The sequence below is a fragment of the Podarcis cretensis genome (genome assembly GCF_951804945.1).
Source record: "Podarcis cretensis genome assembly, chromosome: 8".
Lineage (NCBI taxonomy): Eukaryota > Metazoa > Chordata > Lepidosauria > Squamata > Lacertidae > Podarcis > Podarcis cretensis.
In genome coordinates, this window is record NC_137177.1 from 59199529 (window position 1) to 59218275 (window position 18747).

Genomic DNA, 18747 nt, shown 5'->3' on the forward strand with positions numbered 1-18747 from the left:
CCACAGGCTTTATTTCAGAATTCACTGCACGGACCAAACACAGATCAGGTTACAAGGTATGCAAGTCAGTGGTTGTATGCAAGTCAGTGGTTCTATCAGAGCACTGAGGAACATGGCTAAGCAGATAAGATGTTATTCACAACACTTGACATGCCCCCAAGCTCTCCTTTTGAAGAACAAGGCAGGCGTCCCCATGCTGGTCAACTCACTGTCCAATATTGCCATGGGCGCCTCCCTAGAGGTGGGAAGCAATCTGAAGATGGGAGGAAGAATAGGAGTCACGTCAGGTGGCTCCTCCTCTACTCTTGAGATATCCAAAGGGAAGGACTTCCCCCTGAAAGTTTACTTGGCCCCTCCCCAGCATCCAAACCAGCAACTTTCAAAACATGGGGACTCTTCAAGATCCATTTCCATAACCTCATCCCATTTCTCCTACCCATCAAACCAGCCTTACCAAGGCATGTTCTCAGGGCTCATGACACTTTGCACCAAACAACGGCCATTCTCTCAAACAAAATATGCATGCGCATGAACCACCTTTTTTTTTGCTTTTTGCATTCTCAAGACCACAGACACAATGATGCCCTGTAACTAAATCAAACAGGGTTCAAACTTAATCCACCATGAGATGCTCCACACTGAAATAACTGCTGATTAATGCATTTAGCAATGAAATAATAATAATAATAATAATAATAATAATAATAATAATAATTCTATGCTGCCCTTCAGCCGAGGATCACAAGGCAGTTTACAATATAAAAACACAAAAATACACAACATAGTAACAAACAAAAACAATTCTACCCCCACAGTTTAAAAGGCCATGGATTGTTTAATTAGCCAAAGGCCTAGGAGAAAAGGAATAATAAATACTCCGCTCTACAAAGTCCTGAAAAGCTTATCCATACATGCCTTGAAAATCATTTCCTGCTATATCATAGCTTTTAAGATCAACCATGAACAAGCCCTTTGCCGATACTATCCAGGTGGCGATTTTGAACAGAAAAAATGAGATATGAAGGCTTTCTTGGTGGCTGTCCAGCAAACTTGGAAGTCTTTTCTCCTGGAGACACATCAAAGTCGAAACAGACATGTTTTCCAGAAGAACAGTCAGATTTTTCTTGAATGGCCTGGATTTAAACATTTTGGAATTAAGCAACAGTGGGGTGATTCTATCATCTTTTATATAATCAAGCTAAAAAAGAAAGAAAGAGGCATTTTATGGGTTCAAGAGTTATTATTCTCTCCAAACTTTAGAGATTTGCGGTAAGGGTGGTGGGGAGAAAGAGAGAAAAAGAAAGACTAATTTAGATAAACAAAGAATGTTGTCAGGTAGCATTACACAGACTCATTTGTGGTTTACCAGCAGGGTCTTGATTTTGTGCCATCGGAAAGAAAACGTTCAGTTGGAGAATTGGAACAATCACTAATTAAGCATTTGAAGAGCCAGGAATGAAAAGAATTCAAATCAAAATTTTCAGGGGAAGATAGAAAGCAAAAGAGAACCTCAATTAGCTTCAGCAGACCAAGGATTTGACATGGCCAGCACCAACCATGGTTTCTTGCTTTGATCCTAGTTAAATTCCAAAGCATTCCACACATAAACTCTGTCCCTAGATCACTTGTATAAGGAGACACCAGCATTAAGATACTAGCAAGATCTAATCGTCAGGGCAACTTCCAGACCATGTTTTGCTCACTATCTTAGCTTTGATTAATCCATGCATATAGTTTGCAAATCCACTTCAAAACGCTGTGCCATATCCTGGTTCACAGAACCACGATACAGGTTAGGGATGGGAAACCTGAGGCCCTCCAGATGTTGGACTTGAACTCCCATCAATTCCAGCCAGCCTGGTGAATGGGATTATGGGAGTCCAGTAACTTCTGTTTTTGTAGTAATAATTTTTTAAAAGTTTCCCATCCCTGATATAGGTTTTTAAATAAAATACAGGCAGCGACCGATTCTCATAGGGGTTATGTTCCAGACCCCCATGCGTGTTGGCTGGGACCCCATAAGGCTGCCCTGCCCCCAACCCACACTGCCCATGTTTTCTGATGTTCTGGAGTTACTCTTGGGTTCAGTATGATATGTGTGTGCACAGTCACACATATACAGCACCTATAGCAGCTGCTGCACGTACTCAAATATAGGTTAAAGAAAGAACCATGGTTGGGTATTATGTCTGCAGAAAACAGAATGCAGGATTATAGTTTCTTCTGCAACCTCTGGGCTAGCTGGACAAATAAGGCAGACAAATTCCATGTGAGCTGTACAGCCCTGATCATAAGAAACAACTAGTTTTCAGAGTCCAAATTAAAGGAGTCCTGTAACCAGGCAATTATCTTCAAATTCAAATTTCACTTTCAAGTTTAATTCTAAGACATGAATGAAAAAGTATCATCACCCCCTGCTAAGCACATGGTTGCACTGATTGAAACATATTCCCCCAAGATGCTTATCTTCTGCTACTCCCAACCCCCCCCCCCACCAACCAGGAAAAGGAGGTAGAAATCACCCAAGCCAAACAGAAATCAGCCTCCATTAGCAAAACCAAATGAGCATGCCTGGTGTAGGTTAGAGACAAATGGTGAATTGCTCTGTTCTGCCCAGGACTAAACATTACCTTGGCAAGCCCATTTTCCCCAAGGTAACACAAACACGGGGCATTTGTAAGAAGGAATCAATGGATGGAGACTAAGCACTTATAGATGGGGGCTTAAAGTAGGGCTACCTGCTCCACCAACACTATTTCTACTGCAAGTTTGGCAGATGGAACTTTTTGCCCTCAAGGGCACAATCTGGGCTGCAATACCAGCCCCCCTGAGCATTCTACCAGCTGAACCCCAAGAGCCAATCTCTGCCCACCAGTCCTTAGCCTCAGAGCTCACCCCTCACTCTGAGCCACATGTCCTGTGTAACAGGACTCTAAGTTCCTCCAATGGATCTTGACCCCAACCAGGTTTTGACTACACACCTGCCCCCTCTGGCCTCTTCTGGAATGGAACTTAGTCCCCCCACCCACCCCTGCAGTGGACCACACATAGGCAGGCCCACAAGGGTGCAAACAGCCCTTCAGATAACCGTTAAGTGCAGGAGTAGGCTAAAGGCACCCAACAGGTGTTGTTAGATTCCAACTCCCAACAGCCCCAGCCAGCATAACCAACGGTCAGGGATGATGGGGGTTAAACATCTGGAGTGTAACAGGTTGGGTACCACAAGTTTAGAGCATGGGTGGGCAAACTAAGGCCCGGGGCCAGATCCGGCCCAATTGCCTTCTAAATCCAGTCCACGGACAGTCCAGGAATCAGCATTTTTTTACATGAGTAGAATGTGTCCTTTTATTTAAAATGCATCTCTGGGTTCATTTTTTACCCCAAAACATATTCCGCCCCCCCCCCAAGGTCTGAGGGCCAGTGGACCGGCCCCCTGCTGAAAAAGTTTGCTGACCCCTGGTTTAGAGAATCAAAGAGCAAAGCCAGCATCTTGAACTGGGAAAATAAATGAATAACTGCTGGCCAATGTAGCCAGTGTGTAATAGCTGTGATATGATCTTAACACCTGGTACTCACAAGCATTCTGCAGCTGCTGCGTTGTGTACCCAGAGGAGGAGCTAGCTGCTCTGGCATCAGGAGCAGCGCACGTGCTGTGCACCCGGGGGCAGGGCAACGAGCATGGGGGCGCCGCCACCCGCAGCAAGCATCCCAGGGTGTCCCAAGGGGGTGGTGCGTGATGTCACCCCCCTCAGGGATGACACCTGGGTCGGACCGCACCCCCAGCATGCCCTTCCTCTGCCATTGTGTGTACCAACTGTGGTTTATACCAATGAGTGTCTAAAAACCAGTGGGACACACAACTCCATCTTAATAGCAATGCTAGGCACATCTGGTTGGCAAGGGCTACAAAATTTTGCAGAGTAGGTGTCAACTGATACCAACCTGCTTAGTGTTCTCATGGCAGTGCCATGGGAAGTGAGCCCAAAATGTATTTGTATTTACAATGGAAGACAGATTCCAGTGGCTTGATCTCTGTTTGCAGTGGCTGATTGTTGGTAAGGGACATCTCATTTGTTGCATTTAGAATGCGCTCTCTCTCTCTCTCTCTCTCTCTCTCTCTCTCTCACACACACACACACACACACACAGAGAGAGAGATACACTTTCTCCTTTCTTTTTTTAAAAAATATTTTTTGACAGACGCTGCCAAAACATATGGCAGTTCTAAACTGCTATTAGTTAGCAATTATATCACTTCAGTACAAGCTCAGGCACCAAACTTCAATTCCTCACACTAAATTGTTTGATGAATTTATACCAGACAGTCCTTTCTCTTCCCAATTAGTGGCCTGGCTGGTATGTTTCATCAACAGCAACTGCCAGATTAAATGCCTTACTTGACCATCTTCACCCAACCTACTTTGATGTTCACTTTTTTCAAGCTTCAGAATACCTTTTGGATGAAGATCAGACGGCATTAAACAGAATTACTAATTAATTAAGCAAAGTTAAATTTTAAACACTGTTTGTTGTGTTAGCCAAAAGCCTCAACAGAACAGCCCTTTCCCATCTCTGCAGAGATCAAAGAAGAATGATTTCTTTCTCTACACCCCCCCCCGCCTCCCTTTACATGCACACACACACCCCTTCTCTCAAAAATTAGCAAGTTTGGGCTAGAATGAACTAATGATGAAATATTATACTGCTAAGTATCAAAAGCATGGTGGTGGTTGTTTTAAAAGGCAAGGTTCCAAATTAATGCTAGGTATGCCCACAGATTCTCACCTGTTCTTACGGCCAGTTGCAGCACCATAAACTTCCAATGTTGCACTGATACAGATTCTTCAGTGCAAATATTTAGGGCCAGCCATACCAGCTTAAATGCACTGAGGTGTTTTAAGTTATAATTATTACTGGCCTTAGGGAATTCAGTGACAAGGAATGTAAATATGGCTATTTCTTCTTCGTGTCAGAAATGAAGATAAGTATATAAAACTATTTATTTCAATCATATAGGGACAGTGCTTCTCCCCTTCCCACAGGAGTCTGTACTAAGCTCCTCCAATTTGAGACTTTACAACAGGGGTCAGCAAACTTTTTCGGCAGGGGGCTGGTCCACTGTCCCTCAGACCTTGTCTGGGGCCAGACTATCTATCATCTATCTATCTATCTATCTATCTATCTATCTATCTAGGGGATGAACGAATTCCTATGCCCCACAAATAACCCAGAGATGCATTTTAAATAAAAGGACACATTCTACTCATGTAAAAACACGCTGATTCCCAGACCGTCCGCGGGCCCGATTGAGAAGGTGATTGGGCCGGATCCAGCCACTGGGCCTTAGTTTGCCTACCCATGCTTTACAACATGCACACTGATTTAATCAATTAACTGACTGAGAGATGTGTAAGTCCAGCCTCTGCAACATGTAAGCCTCAAAGCGGAGCAGTCTTTTTCAAAAAACAAAATGTCTTTCAACACCTTAAAGACTCGCAGCCCCTCCAGACTGGAGTGTTTGTGTGCAGGTGTATTCTCCAACATGTCACTGGTGCAATGATAGTGCATTAGTGTGCATTTATCATTCTGCTTTATTAATTTCTTTTTTCCTGGTATGCTTTCTCAATGTTATCACATTATTGTTAACTGGAGGGCCACTCTTTTGCAATGCAGTGCAAAAAAGGCAGGACAGAAAGTTGTAGGATCTCATCAGGGAGCTTTGGGATGTGAATGGATAGGAAATGAAGCAGTATGACTACCCCAAAATGTTTGCAGGCACAAACAGTATTGAACCTAGTTATTCACAAGCTTTTGTGGACTACACAATCCCACCCCTACTATGTGTATTTACACTTCAGGATCACACTTACAAAGGCTTCATGCCGTAATAAGTCTGTTAATCTTTAAGGTACCACAGGACTTACTTTTACTGCAAGGAGACTTAACACAGCTACCCTGCTGGAAAATCTTCCTCCAGCTATGAATGATGGTCTAGCAGAGGCTAAACTTGTGACTTACCGGGATGGCAAAAATAGGGAACTGTCACACATCCAGCTGTGCTTGCCTTGCTGGTCCAAATTGTACAACTTCCTTTTTTACCTGGGCTTTTGACAACGGAGACACATGTATTTAAGGGTCCACCTTTTTCTTGTAGCTACAGTTGGTTCTGAACTGTTTTTAATGTGGGGTGTTTTTTTTAAGTTGCTGTAACCCACTCTGGGCCCTTATGGTGAAAGGTGGGTAAGAACTGAAAACAATAGCAACAGCATAGGAATAACTGCCTTCTAGTAGAATCACTCCATCAAGCTCAGTATCATCTGTGATTACTGTCAGCAGCTCTCCAACCCTACCTGGAAAAAGTACTTGGAATCTTCTGAATGCAAGCAAGATGCTCTATGCCTAAACTACAGCCCTTCCAATGTGGTGCCCTCCAGATGCTGTTGAACCACATCTCCCACCACCATTGACCATGCTGGCTGAGGTTGATGGGAGTTGGGAGCCCAACCACATGTGGAAGATGCCATGATGGTTATCCCTGCTCCAGATTTTTTTGGATTTCAACTCACGTACAAACATAAGAGCTGTTGGATCAGGACAGTGGGTCATCTAGTCCAGCATCCTGTTTCCATCATAGCCAACTTTCTGCGTGCGGAGCAGATGTTCTGCTTCACCCACTGAAATTCCTTAATAGCCCTACTCTGGTTAATAGCCCTACTCTGAACCAAGGGGGCAGGAGGCAGGGGAGGCAAGGCAAATTCTAGGTAGACCCACCCGGAATAATACATACCAAATTGCTCCCGTTTCCAAGGTTGCTTATTTTGGTTGGCAACTGCAATTTACAGATGCAGCAACACAGCACTCCTCTTGCACAACCCAAATTTTACATATTTATGTTTCCACAGTCTCTCTCTCTCTCTCCTTTGCCTTTTCATTTCGTCTTTTTTTTTTTTTGGTGTGGTCCCTTTAGGGTTTTGTTTTATTTTACTTTTAAAGTCTTAAGGAAAAGCCTACGCAACACTATTTAAATGAAGGCTGTGCGCGTAGGTAATGCCATTAATAATGCAGGCTTTGATTTCCGACCAGTCTCTTGTCTAACTTAGATGTTCAAGGAGAAAACTGGGTTTCTGCCACATTGGCAATGATAACAAGAGTTCTGAAGCTTACCAGGACGATAGAATAAGCATATCAACCTTTTCATCAAAATTGCTTCCCATGGGGAAAGCTGTCACTATGACCCTCGCGCAGCTCATCGCAAAGACAGAACGCTGCAGAGACCGATCTTGAACGTTCTTTGGCGTGCTATGAACCAAGCATGCAACTGATGCTCCTGCTGTCATGGGCAGGTTTAGGAAAATTTTTTAATCCATTGTATAAAACCAAGGGACTCACAGGGCTGCTGGCAGACACCAGCATCCTTGGGCAGCTACCAAGGGCACAAAATCCCAGCAGAGCTCAGTGCTGTCACCTGCCCTCCAGCTTACCTACCCATCTCCTGGATTTGGGTATATTAAGTGGAAGGGCAGGGGGGCATCAGGAAGCTGATGTTTTTACCCTGCCACAAAGCCCCATGGTGACCCTGAGTTGGAGCATTGTCAAAGCGTACCCCCATTGCTACATGTAGCTAGCCACCTGTACCTGCCTTTGGGTACCCACTGCATGAGGGAGGCTGGTGACTCCCAGAACAGAAGGATGTGATCTGTTAGGGTATGTGGGGCAGGATGCAGTCAGCCTTCTTCTTCATCGCCAGTCCAAAGGGTGGTACTGCCCATCAACTTCCTTGTCCTTACAGAATTCAGCAAGGAGGAAGATGTGACAAAACTAGATAAGTTGGCTCTGCCTCCACATAGCACTGTAAATGCATGGTGTGAATGTGACCTGTGACACCACTTTAAACAGTCATGGGTTTCCCCCAGAGCTGTAGTTTCCTAAGGATTCTGAGAGTTGTTAGGAGGCCCCTAGTCCCCTCACAGAGCAACAGTTCCCTGGGAAGGAAGACTGATTGTAACAAATTAAATAAATAATACATTTAACTGGTTTGGAGCAGAATCTGATGAGGATTTAATTGGGGATAGTTTAATTAAAGACAAACTGATATAAGGTGTCCTGCAAACTAACTGAGGAATTTCTCAGGATGCAAAATTGGCAGGCTTGATTTAAAATTCTAAATTTACATCTTTGCACTTAAGTTAGTATATGCACGTTCATGTCTCTGGGCCTATGACCCAAGTCTTCCAAGTCTCTAGAGGTGCCACTTTCTCCCATTGATTTAAGTGGAACTACTTTGGCTAGATTGTGTCCTTCACCTCAGAGCCAGAGCAGATTCCTCCAGCACCCCAAGCTGTCTATACAAAAGGCACCTTTGCTATCGAATGACTGAAACATCAAAAGCATACCGGGGCAAGAGTAGAATGTGCCCATGCCTCTTGCTTGTCTGGATGAGGGACAGAGACGTGTATGTGAGCATATGTAGAAACTATTGTACAAAGGTAAAATTTACATTAGCAGCCCCGCCCATCCTTGCTTCTGGCCCCACCCACCGTTGGTACGCGGCCCCTGGAACATTTGCCGGAATGGAATGTGGCCCTTGGTTTTAAAAAAGGTTCTCAACACTTATAATGGAAATCCATGAAAGTCCTCCATTAGCAATGCGTCTTCAATTTGTAGAAATTAAAAGCACCATATAATCTACATCCATATACACATGAATAGACTGATATAGATTAGATATAGATACAAAACCTTTCTTAATGCAATGCTATGAACTGTGGGTACACTAAGACCTTTTCATTGGCTATAGGACTAGCTGCATTCCAAGATCTGACTTACAGAACAAGAAAAACCTGAACATTTGCAGACCTTTTAAAAAAAAATTATTATTATTTTTTCCAAAGCAGGATGGAGTGGGAAGGAAAAGTTTCCATGTAAAATGAACAGCTGGTCTCCAGGTCATCTATACGGGAGAGGTGCTGCTCCAGGTTAATTTTCAGCAGCCTTCATGGTTTTTTTTATTATTATTATTTGCTTTTAACTCACAGACTAATTGTGGTTCCATAAAATGAAATGAAAAAAAAACCCACTGTGAAGGGGAGACTGACTCTCCTCCAAATAAATGACATTTTTCTCTTTTCCTTCCACAGGAGAGGGGAAAAAAGAGTTGACTGGTGCTCATGCTTTGAGGTCTGGATATGATTGAGATGAAACATCTGTTAAAGCGGGGGGAGAGAATGTGAAGAGAAGCAAAAACTTGCCTCCCCCCACTAAAAATACATCTTTCCCCCCTCCTCCTCAGCAAACTTAAAACATGTGATGAAATTCAACTTTTAAAATATAACCCCGAAGCTACTTGAAAACTATAAAAGTCGCCTCAGAATCTGAGGCAAGTCAGAAATTCCACTGTTCACGCTGGGCTTTTATGAAGAGCAGACTTTAGGAGAGGGGGGGGGGAAGGCTGTAATCTGTCTAGGTAACAAAGGCCACTTGTTCTGCCTGTGGAGCAAAAACTTTGGGTTTCTGTGGCTATTCCAAGCAGAAGTCGAGCCGAAAGCACACAATAGGCCCCTGGCTGCTCTCGCACTTTCAATCTGGGACAGCAAACTGACCAAAGCAAGGTCCTCCCCCCATTTTTTTCTCTCTCCCTTCGCTTCCTCCTGCAATTGCTGCTGCCTATGTCTGTGCTTGGGTGTTTGTTATAGATTTGCCAAGACAATGGGGTTGTTGTGTCTGAAAACATTCGTCCATCCATCTCCCCACCCCCACCCTGCCCCAAGGGGCTTCCAGAATTTAACAAACTTTATGAAAAGATAGCTTGGAAATTCCATTTCCTCGGGTGATTCTCCCTAACTGGGATACTTGCTTTCGAGCCAGAAGAGAGAAGGGAGGGACTGTTAGTTCTACACACAACACCGGGGGGGGGGGGGGGCGGCGGCTTGGCTCAGACATACAGTGCCATTGCCCCTGAACTTTCAAAGAAAAAGCAGTGGGTTGTGGGGTCAATAACTGCACCTTTGTGAAGATAGGGCATTCGGAATCAAGGGGCATCCTATTGTGTTCTATGGAGCTGAAAGGCTGTGGAATCAGAACCACGGTTTTTGGACATTTTTTGAGGAAACTTGAAGTTTCTCAGGAGGCTCCACCATGAAAAACATTAGCTATACCTTCCCAGAAGGACAGCCTGTCTACTGCTGCTTGTCTTTCCGTCATAATGCAGAACTACAGGCTTATTGGGTGCACTCCATATCGAAAGATTCAGCAACCCATTTTGGCTTCTCCCAGTTTCTCATTGTTCCTATTTCAAGTTCAGTCCCCCATATTTCCACATTAGTTTGCGATATACATATATATATATTTAAGAAACAATCCTCATCAGCATTTTAGTGCAGATTTCTCTCAATATACGCATCTTTCACAAAGCAATACCCCCCTAAAATATAAAGCGCATTTGTAAATCATTATCACTAATTCATGCATTTCAATGTACACTTTACCATAGCATACGCATTACTGGACAAGTTACTTGGCTGGAGAACTGCACTGCAAAAGCTGGGGAAATGTGAAAATTTCAGAGGGTGGTTGTGTTTGTGTTGTTGTTCAGTTGTGTTGCTTCAGAAAGGACGAATTAGGTAGGTTTGCTTTTAAATGTGAACCGAATCGAATTTCTCAGACATCCCTACATTCCAGCGTGCAGTCAGTTTATCCAGGGCAACATGATTAAGATCAACATCGCTGGCCAATATCCATTGTGAACTGTGAGTCTTCCTGGGGATAGCATTCCACAAAAGGATGCCGCAACAGAGATAGCCCTCTCCCCAGTCTCCATCCACCTCGCTTACTTACTTTCTTTCTGTTGTTATTATTCTTACTAATATTGTGTTCAGTCCTTGAGAACCTTCCATATTAAACAATGCAAGATGAAAAGCTTGTGAAGTTTTTTTTGGCAAAGTGAGAAGGATCAACCAAGCCAACGTCTGGAGTCCCTGAAACATTCTACGCTACCACACAACTCTCCATGTGAACTCGAGTTCGGTTTCGCTTACTAAATAAACAGCTAGGAACAGAGGAAACTGCCTTACACTGAGTCAGACCACGGGTGCATCTCAGCACTGTTGACACTGACTAGCAGCTGCTTTCCATGGTTTCGGGCAGCTGTCTTTTCTCATCCCTACCTGGAAACACCAGGGATTGAACCCAGGAGCTCTGGCACACAATGCATGTGCTCTACCTTTGAGCTATGGCCCCAACTGGCAGACTTTCCATTTTTTCATTATTGCTCCCCTCTTTCCCCCTTGTTCTCTTTCTTTGTAGGGGATTGAGAGAAGGGGTGGGAGGATCTTTCGTGGGAATTCTGTGGTCCTCCCAACTCCCAGTCATTTATCAGGGAGTATGGGTGGTGGGTGGCACTGTGGTCTAAACCACTGAGCCTCTTGGGCTTGCCAATCAGAAGGTCAGCGGTTCGAATCCCCACGACAGGGTGATCTCCTGTTGCTCAGTCCCAGCTCCTGCCTACCTAGCAGTTCGAAAGCACGCCCCCCAAAAGTGCAAGTACATAAATAGGTACCGCTCTGGCGGGAAGGTAAACGGCATTTCCGTGTGCTGCTCTGGTTTTGGTGTTCCGTTGTGCCAGAAGCGGCTCAGTCATGCTGGTCACATGACCCAGAAAAAACTGTCTGTGGACAAACGCTGGCTCCCTCGGCCTGTAAAGCGAGATGAGCACCATAACCCCAGAGTTGTCTGCAACTGGACTTAACTGTCAGGGGTCCTTTACCTTTTTTATGGGTGTTTTAATCCAACAACACTGGTCGAAGCCCCCACTTCTGGCTTAAACTCTGTTGGGATAGCATGATGTTCTGGGAGAAAGGACAGCAGGAGAGAGAAGGCATCTATAACCAAAACCGTAGCAACTTTGTTATAAACCGTTCATAACAAAAATCACACTTTCTTGACCATGACTCAAAAATGGGTACTGCTTTCAACAGCGCAGGCTAGAATTTTGATTCACTTTGCACAATATAAGTTATAAACAAGACCGTGGTAAACGCCACAGGGTGCACAGGGAGGAGGATCAAGTAATAATCATTACTGGGCAATTAAAAGGAGAAAGGGGATTTTTGTTCCTCAAGCAGAATGAATTAAACCACTGACATTCGCCTTGTTTCCAAAGAGGCTGGGTTCAAAACACTTCACTGTCTTGAGCCCTTGCTGTAGTCACTGTTCACCCGCTGTGGTTGACCTCGAGCAGAGTTAGTCTCTCCCTCTCTGCTCGACACATTCAGCAACAGGCAGCCTTCTTTACCAATTCAGACAGTTTGTCCAGTTGCCCAACAACTGCCTACTCTGACTGGCAGTGGCTCTCCAGGGTCCCAAGCGGAGACGGGTCTTCTCCACCCACTCACTTCCTGATCCTTTCAAGTAAGGACGCCAGAGATTGACACAGGGACTTCTCAAATGCTAAGAGAGTGTGTGAAGTGTAATACCTATATGCAGCTATATCATTCTATTTCAGAATAAAAACAATAAAAACCCACATAAAAATATTAAAATTGGAAACCATCAACTATCAATTATGGGATGGCCCTGCAGAGGCAATTCCCCTTCCCAAGGAACTCTGAGATTTGTTGCCCTTTCAGGGGAATAGGGAACCCCTTTCAACTCTCAGCACCTTTGACAAACTACAGTTCCTAGGATTATTTGGAGGAAGGCATGACTGTTTAAAGTGGCATGATAATGCTCCAAATGCATGATGCAGAAGTGGCCTGAGTCACTGTCAGATGGCGGTGAAACACTTTCAGCCTGACATTTTTTGAAGAAGGAGGGGGAAAAATCCAGCAGGCCAAATCATTTTGAAGCAGCAGCTTGGGAGATTTAAATTACCAGTCCTTGTCAAGGGAATGGTTCGAACTCTCTTATACACACAAGGGTATACCTTCCTTGCCACTCCCACCCCGTAGAGCGCATGACTTTCCTCTCATCTGCTGGTGAACAACCAACCTGCTTCTTACAATTTCCTGGATCGTTATACAACCGCAGGAAGCCGTCTGCTAAGCCCTACCAGTCTCGTGTTTCTTTGGCGATTTTCATCCTGCCAGCCAAGCTAAACAGTTTCAACTTGGCACCCAGCTGTAGCTCCAACAGCAGCAGCAGCAGCAGCAGCAGCAGCAGCCCACTCCTGGCCAACCTGTTGTTTCATGGTACCTTTCCCATTTGCCAGCTTAACAGTTTCCAGCTCAGGTGGCGCTTGGGTCCTTTTGGCACGTATAAAACATCACTTGGGTTTAGGGGAACCTCAGGCCCACATGCCCAACAAAGCAGCCTCTGCTTTTTCATCTGGCTCCCTGCAGTCCCCACCCCCCAATCAATGGCCCCTGGAAATCTGGCTTGAACTCATCTGGCCTCAAGCCCAATCTCTGTGGGCTGCATCAGCCAAGTTTGGGGTTCCACAGGAGGCTGGCAGGTCCAGGATGAAGGGGGATTCCAGCCAGAGGCCAAGGCAACGTGTGAGAAAGAAAGGGAGGGAGGACATTCCACAGAACAACTTGCTTCCGTGAAGTTGCTCTGTGCGACTTCCAAAAACAGATGCCAGCAGAGGAAAGGTGGCACATACAGCAACGTGAGGATATGCATCAGAGGGCATTATGCATATGTACAGATCTGGGTAGGCCTACGAGAGGCTGCAGGTGAGGGGATGTGACCTTGTTGGAAGCAAGAAAAGGTTTTCAGGGCTCCTGCCAGTAGGCTGATGGTGAGAGCCCAGAAGAGGCGAGGCACAGGGATCTGACCGGCTGCTCAATGAGATGATTTGCTGAAAAGCTGACTTGGATAGCATGGTTTTTATAAGCCCTGGAGAGCTGCTGCTAGTCTGTGTAGATCAGCCTTTCTCAACCTTGGGTCTCCATATGTTGTTGGACTACAACTCCCATCATCCCTGGCCACTGCTCCTGCCAGCTAGGGATGATGGGAGTTGTAGCCCAACAACATCTGGGGACCCAAGGTTGGGAACGGCTGGTGCAGACAGTACTGATCTAGATGGACCAATGGTTCAGTATAAGGCAGCTCCCTCTATCCCTATCTATTAATTGAGAGCCCTCCTTTCCCAGGCTTTTCCATTTCTCTCTCACTTTGTCCCTCTCTCCTGCCTTCCTACTGCTCCCCTTCACAATTGCCCTCTGTCTCCCATTTCATCCCGTTCCTCTCTGGCTACTTCCTCCTGGCTTTCTACTCCTGCATCTGGCCATCTCAGGCCATCTTCCTATTTCCCAGGAGATCCCACAGCCACCCATGGATGATGTCACTTCCAGGTCCCAGGAAGGGGTTCCATCTTGGTGCAAGTCTGGGGATGTTCTCAGGCTACATGCTGCAGAGACTGGGTCACTGTGCACAGGAGGATTTCAGCATGTATAAGCTGCCACACCAGCTGAAATGTCCTTTGCATTTACAGCTTCCCATTCTGAGCAGCTGCCAAAAGAGATTTATTTACTTTTGAAGAAGAGCAAGATGGTCAACTGTATCCACCAGTGGCCAATATTAATCTCTAGTTTTTATTTATTTTTATTTTTTGCTTAACTTCAGCATGCCCTGTGTGAAAAATTCATTTGTCCCAGATTTAGAGGGACTTGGGAAGCCAATAAATCAAAGGCAGGCACAGGCTGAAATGGGCAACATTGGTCAACAATTTCTGCCTGCCTGCCTGCCGCTTGGTAAACAGAAGCGCTCCAGTTGTGTCCTAGCCTCTTGTCAAGCATCAACACTGAGTCAACAACCCGCTCTTGTGGCTTAAGGCTTTTGATGTTTACTTTGTTCTTTCCACAGTTCAAAAGAAAAGCACTAATGCACCAGTCCTCTTACCAAATACTATCTTAATCCAAGAATCCAGAGCCTTTTGCTGTTGACCAGTTAAGTCTGTTAAGAAGAAAAGGATTTGATCAAGCTTTACATAACAACCCAGAAGTCAAATCCAGCTTCTTTTTTGGACCGGATCAGACGGCTCTTTTCATCTTTGCTGCTCAGATGGCTTGTTAATAACAAAGGGGTGAAGGGAGGGGTGGTAATGACACTGACAATGTGGAAACAAAAGCAAGGGATTCAATTATTTCCCTGTTTATTGCTTTGCCTTTTGGTCCCAACTTCGGTACAATCAATGCTATGAAGGTTCCCAAAGCTGGGAAGCTGCAAATTCAATCAACCGCTATTTGTTTTAGTATGAGTGTTGGGGCTTTGGCACAGATCAGTGACATCAGACCAACAAAAGGCTACACGGTACTACTCTACTGACATGTGCCACAGTGCTACCAGGAAAGCATCACAGACCATTGGTTCGCAAGAGAAGGAAAGTGAAGAGAAGGAAAGTAATGGACCTGGGGGGCTGTGACTAAAGCTCATCCTTGATACGGGACTAGGCACCAGCTGCAGGAAGCTGAAATCTGAGTCCCAGAAGGAATAGAACAGGCGTTGTTGGATAGAGCACTGGGACAGATACACAGGTAGGTCACTCCTCTTTTAAAGCCATCCAAGTTGTTGGCCATCACTACAGCTTGTGGCAGCAAACTCCACAATTTTAGTATGTGCTGTGTGAAGCACTTCCATTTGTCTGTCCTGAATCTTCCAACATTCAGCTTCATTGAAAGCCCATAAGTTCCAGCGTTATGAGAGAGTAGGGGGAATTTTTCCTCTTTTCCAGTTCCTCCACACCCCTGCACACACCCCTCCATCACCTCTTCTCCAAACTAAAATGACCCAAATGTTGTAACCTCCCATCAGCCATAACAACACAAGAAGAGCCTGCTGGATCAGGCCAATGACCCATCTAGTCCAGCATCTTGTTCTCCCAGCAGCCAACCAGTTGCCTATGGAAGCCTGCAAGCACAACCTGAGCACAAGAGACCCTCTCCTTCTGTGGCTTCCATCAACTGGTATTCAGAAGCATTTCTGCCTCCAAGAATGCAGGAAGAGCTAGCCTTATCTTCTGTGAATTTGACTAATTCTCTTCTAATGCCATCCTCCAAGTTGGTAACCCTTACCTCTTGTGGGAGTGATGCTGGTAGATTATTCCTTGCTGGAATAACTGTGGGTGGGCTTGTGGAACATCAAAGCACTACTTCATAGAGGAACCAATTCAAACAGAAAGAACAAGGAAGCCACAAGAAAGGAACCATCTACTTGCCTTGCAACTGCAAGGGAATCCAGCGAGGGAAAACACTTCTCCGCATGAAAAGGCCACAGCGTTCAACAATGTCCGTCAGACTTCTTGTACATAAGCAATACCAAGAAAAGGTGTTCCATTGCCTAACAGAGAAGATTGCTGCCAATCTAGTTTGAGGATATCAGGTGCTGAGTATTACGTTAGACTTAAGGGGGTTTTTCACTGCGCCTGCTATAATGCCACTGCTCAAGGCCATACAGTGATTTAGATATTCAAGGCTGGCATTTCATACCATAAAGGTGCATGGAAATTTGCACCGCAGTGTTGTTCCACATACCCCTTTTAACAGGCTTCTTTCTGCTTGTAATCACCCCCTCTTATAGCAAACTCAGGTGCTGAGTGCTGACAGCTTTTTAGCCCAATTGGGCAGTTGATAAACAGGAGGGATGTATCAGTACATTGGGGAGAAGCTTTAGGATTGCAGGAAGTGCAAAAAAACCCAACAAACCCACAACACATTTTAAAAACCAAAGAAAAGAAAGAAAGAAAGAAAGAAAGAAAGAAAGAGAAAGAAAGAAAAAGAAACCCTGCCAAAAAGTGTGTCAAACCATCTGCATGCTCAACCACCACAAAAGGTACGCTGGGATGTTTCTCTTTAGGGTGTAGTTTTTTGTTTTTGTTTTTTGTTTGTTTGTTTTACAAAATAGGGGGGGAAATAGCAAAATTCCTTGATAGGATAAAATGACTGCTGGAACCTTGACCTGAAACAATCCTTCTGAGGAAGATACTCAGCAACATTTTTGTTGTTGTTACAATTTGTTCTTACTCTTGACTATAGACACACCTGCACCATATATTTAAAGCACTATGATACCATTTTAACAGTCATGGCATCCCTCCAAAGGACCCTGGGAACTGTAGTCTGCTAAGAGTGCTGAGAGTTGGTAGGACACTCTTATTCCCTTCACAGAGCTCCAGTTTCCAGAGTTCCCTGACAAAAGGGACTGGCTGTTAAATTAAGATTACCAGATTTTTTTTCAATGAATCCAGGGACACTTTTCAACTTGGATGGCTACAAAATGGATTTTGTACGGGGACTGGTTTGTAAATCTGGGGACTGTCCCCAGGAAACGGGGACGTCTGGTAACCTTATGTTAAATCACTCTCAGGGCTGTGGCCCTGAGAGGCAGATTGGGGCCTCCTAACAACTCTTAATGCCCTTAATAGACTACAGCTCCCAGAATTCTTTGGGAGAAGCCACGACCATTAAAGTTTTATAATAGTGTGTTAGAGTTATGGTTGCAGATGTGACCTACATCTTTGATCAGACATATAACAGTGGTTCTTACAAGAAGCAAAAACTCCAGGCCTCAGGACTCTTGAAGGGACTCTCTGCAATTAAGGCCACACAAACCTTTCACAGGCTGACCAAGGAAACTTCAGGAGGATGTTTTGTTTACCCACCTGCCTATACAGATACACGCCTATACACACATCTCTTGAATATGCACAGAACAAGTCTCCTTTGCTTTTTCTTAAAACGTAATCATAGTAATTTATATATTTTAAGAAGGTACCTTCCAGGTGAAAGTGTTCATTTTCAATTGCCTCCCTGTAAACTTCACCAGCTGCATCCTGTAAAAAAAGTAAATAAAACAACAAAGGGGAGCTATTAGCAGGTGTACAAATATGCAAGATGGTTATTCTTTTAAGTTGCACAACAATTTTTCTAGATTACATTGATCTGGAAATATATGCCAAAATTGCATCCGAGCAGATGGAGCACACATCCAGCTCGGTACAATTCTGGACACTGCTCTGCAGTTCACCAACTGGTCCTGAGTCCAGTCAAAACTGAACCATACATTAAAGCATATGGCTTCCCGCCAGACAATCCTGGGAACTGTAGTTTGTTAAGGGTGATGGGAATTGTAGTTCTGTGAGAAGTAAACTACAGTTCCTAGGATCCTTTTGGGGGGAGGTGGGTAGCAGGATGCTTCAAATATGCTTTAGATGTATGGAACAGATGTGACTCCAGATAATGCATGTTACCCATTAAACACCAGGTGTCATTCCAGGCCCTTGACTAACTTGCATAGATGTCATCCTAAAGGTCTATAACAAACATGGCATCTTTTGTGCAACTGTTATTATTAATAACAATAATAATTTCATTTATGAATCACTTTCAATAAGGCACCCCAAAGCAATTTACAATAAAAACATATATAAAACAGCTCCATGTATAATAACAGTTTTTAAAAATGCATTTATAAAACCAAACACACGGTTTAAAATGACAACGCCACACACAAAAGGTTGTGAAATTCCCTCCCCACAGTGAAGCATTCTAGCACATGAGTACGCAAAATAAGTCCTGGGGGCCGGATCCAGCCCAATCACCTTCTAAATTCAGCCCGCGGACGGTCCAGGAATCAGCGTGTTTTTACATGACTAGAATGTGTGTTTTTATTTAAAATGCATCTCAGGGTTATTTGTGGGGCACAGGAATTCGTTCATTCCCCCCCCCAAAAAAAATATAGTCCAGCCCCCTACAAGGTCTGAGGGACAGTGGACCAGCCCCCTGCTGAAAAAGTTTGCTGAACCCTCATCTA

At 44.6% G+C, this 18747-nt stretch overlaps 1 protein-coding gene across 2 annotated transcripts in view; it reads right to left on the bottom strand.

Moving 5' to 3' along the window:
* Positions 1-18747, bottom strand: part of NKD1 (NKD inhibitor of WNT signaling pathway 1) — a 129017-nt gene that overhangs the window by 36652 nt on the left and 73618 nt on the right. For both annotated transcript variants that reach the window (XM_079988864.1, XM_079988863.1), the window contains exon 4: positions 17710-17767. In XM_079988864.1, coding sequence (XP_079844990.1) covers positions 17710-17767 — 58 coding nt within the window. The remainder of the gene's footprint in view (positions 1-17709; positions 17768-18747) is intronic.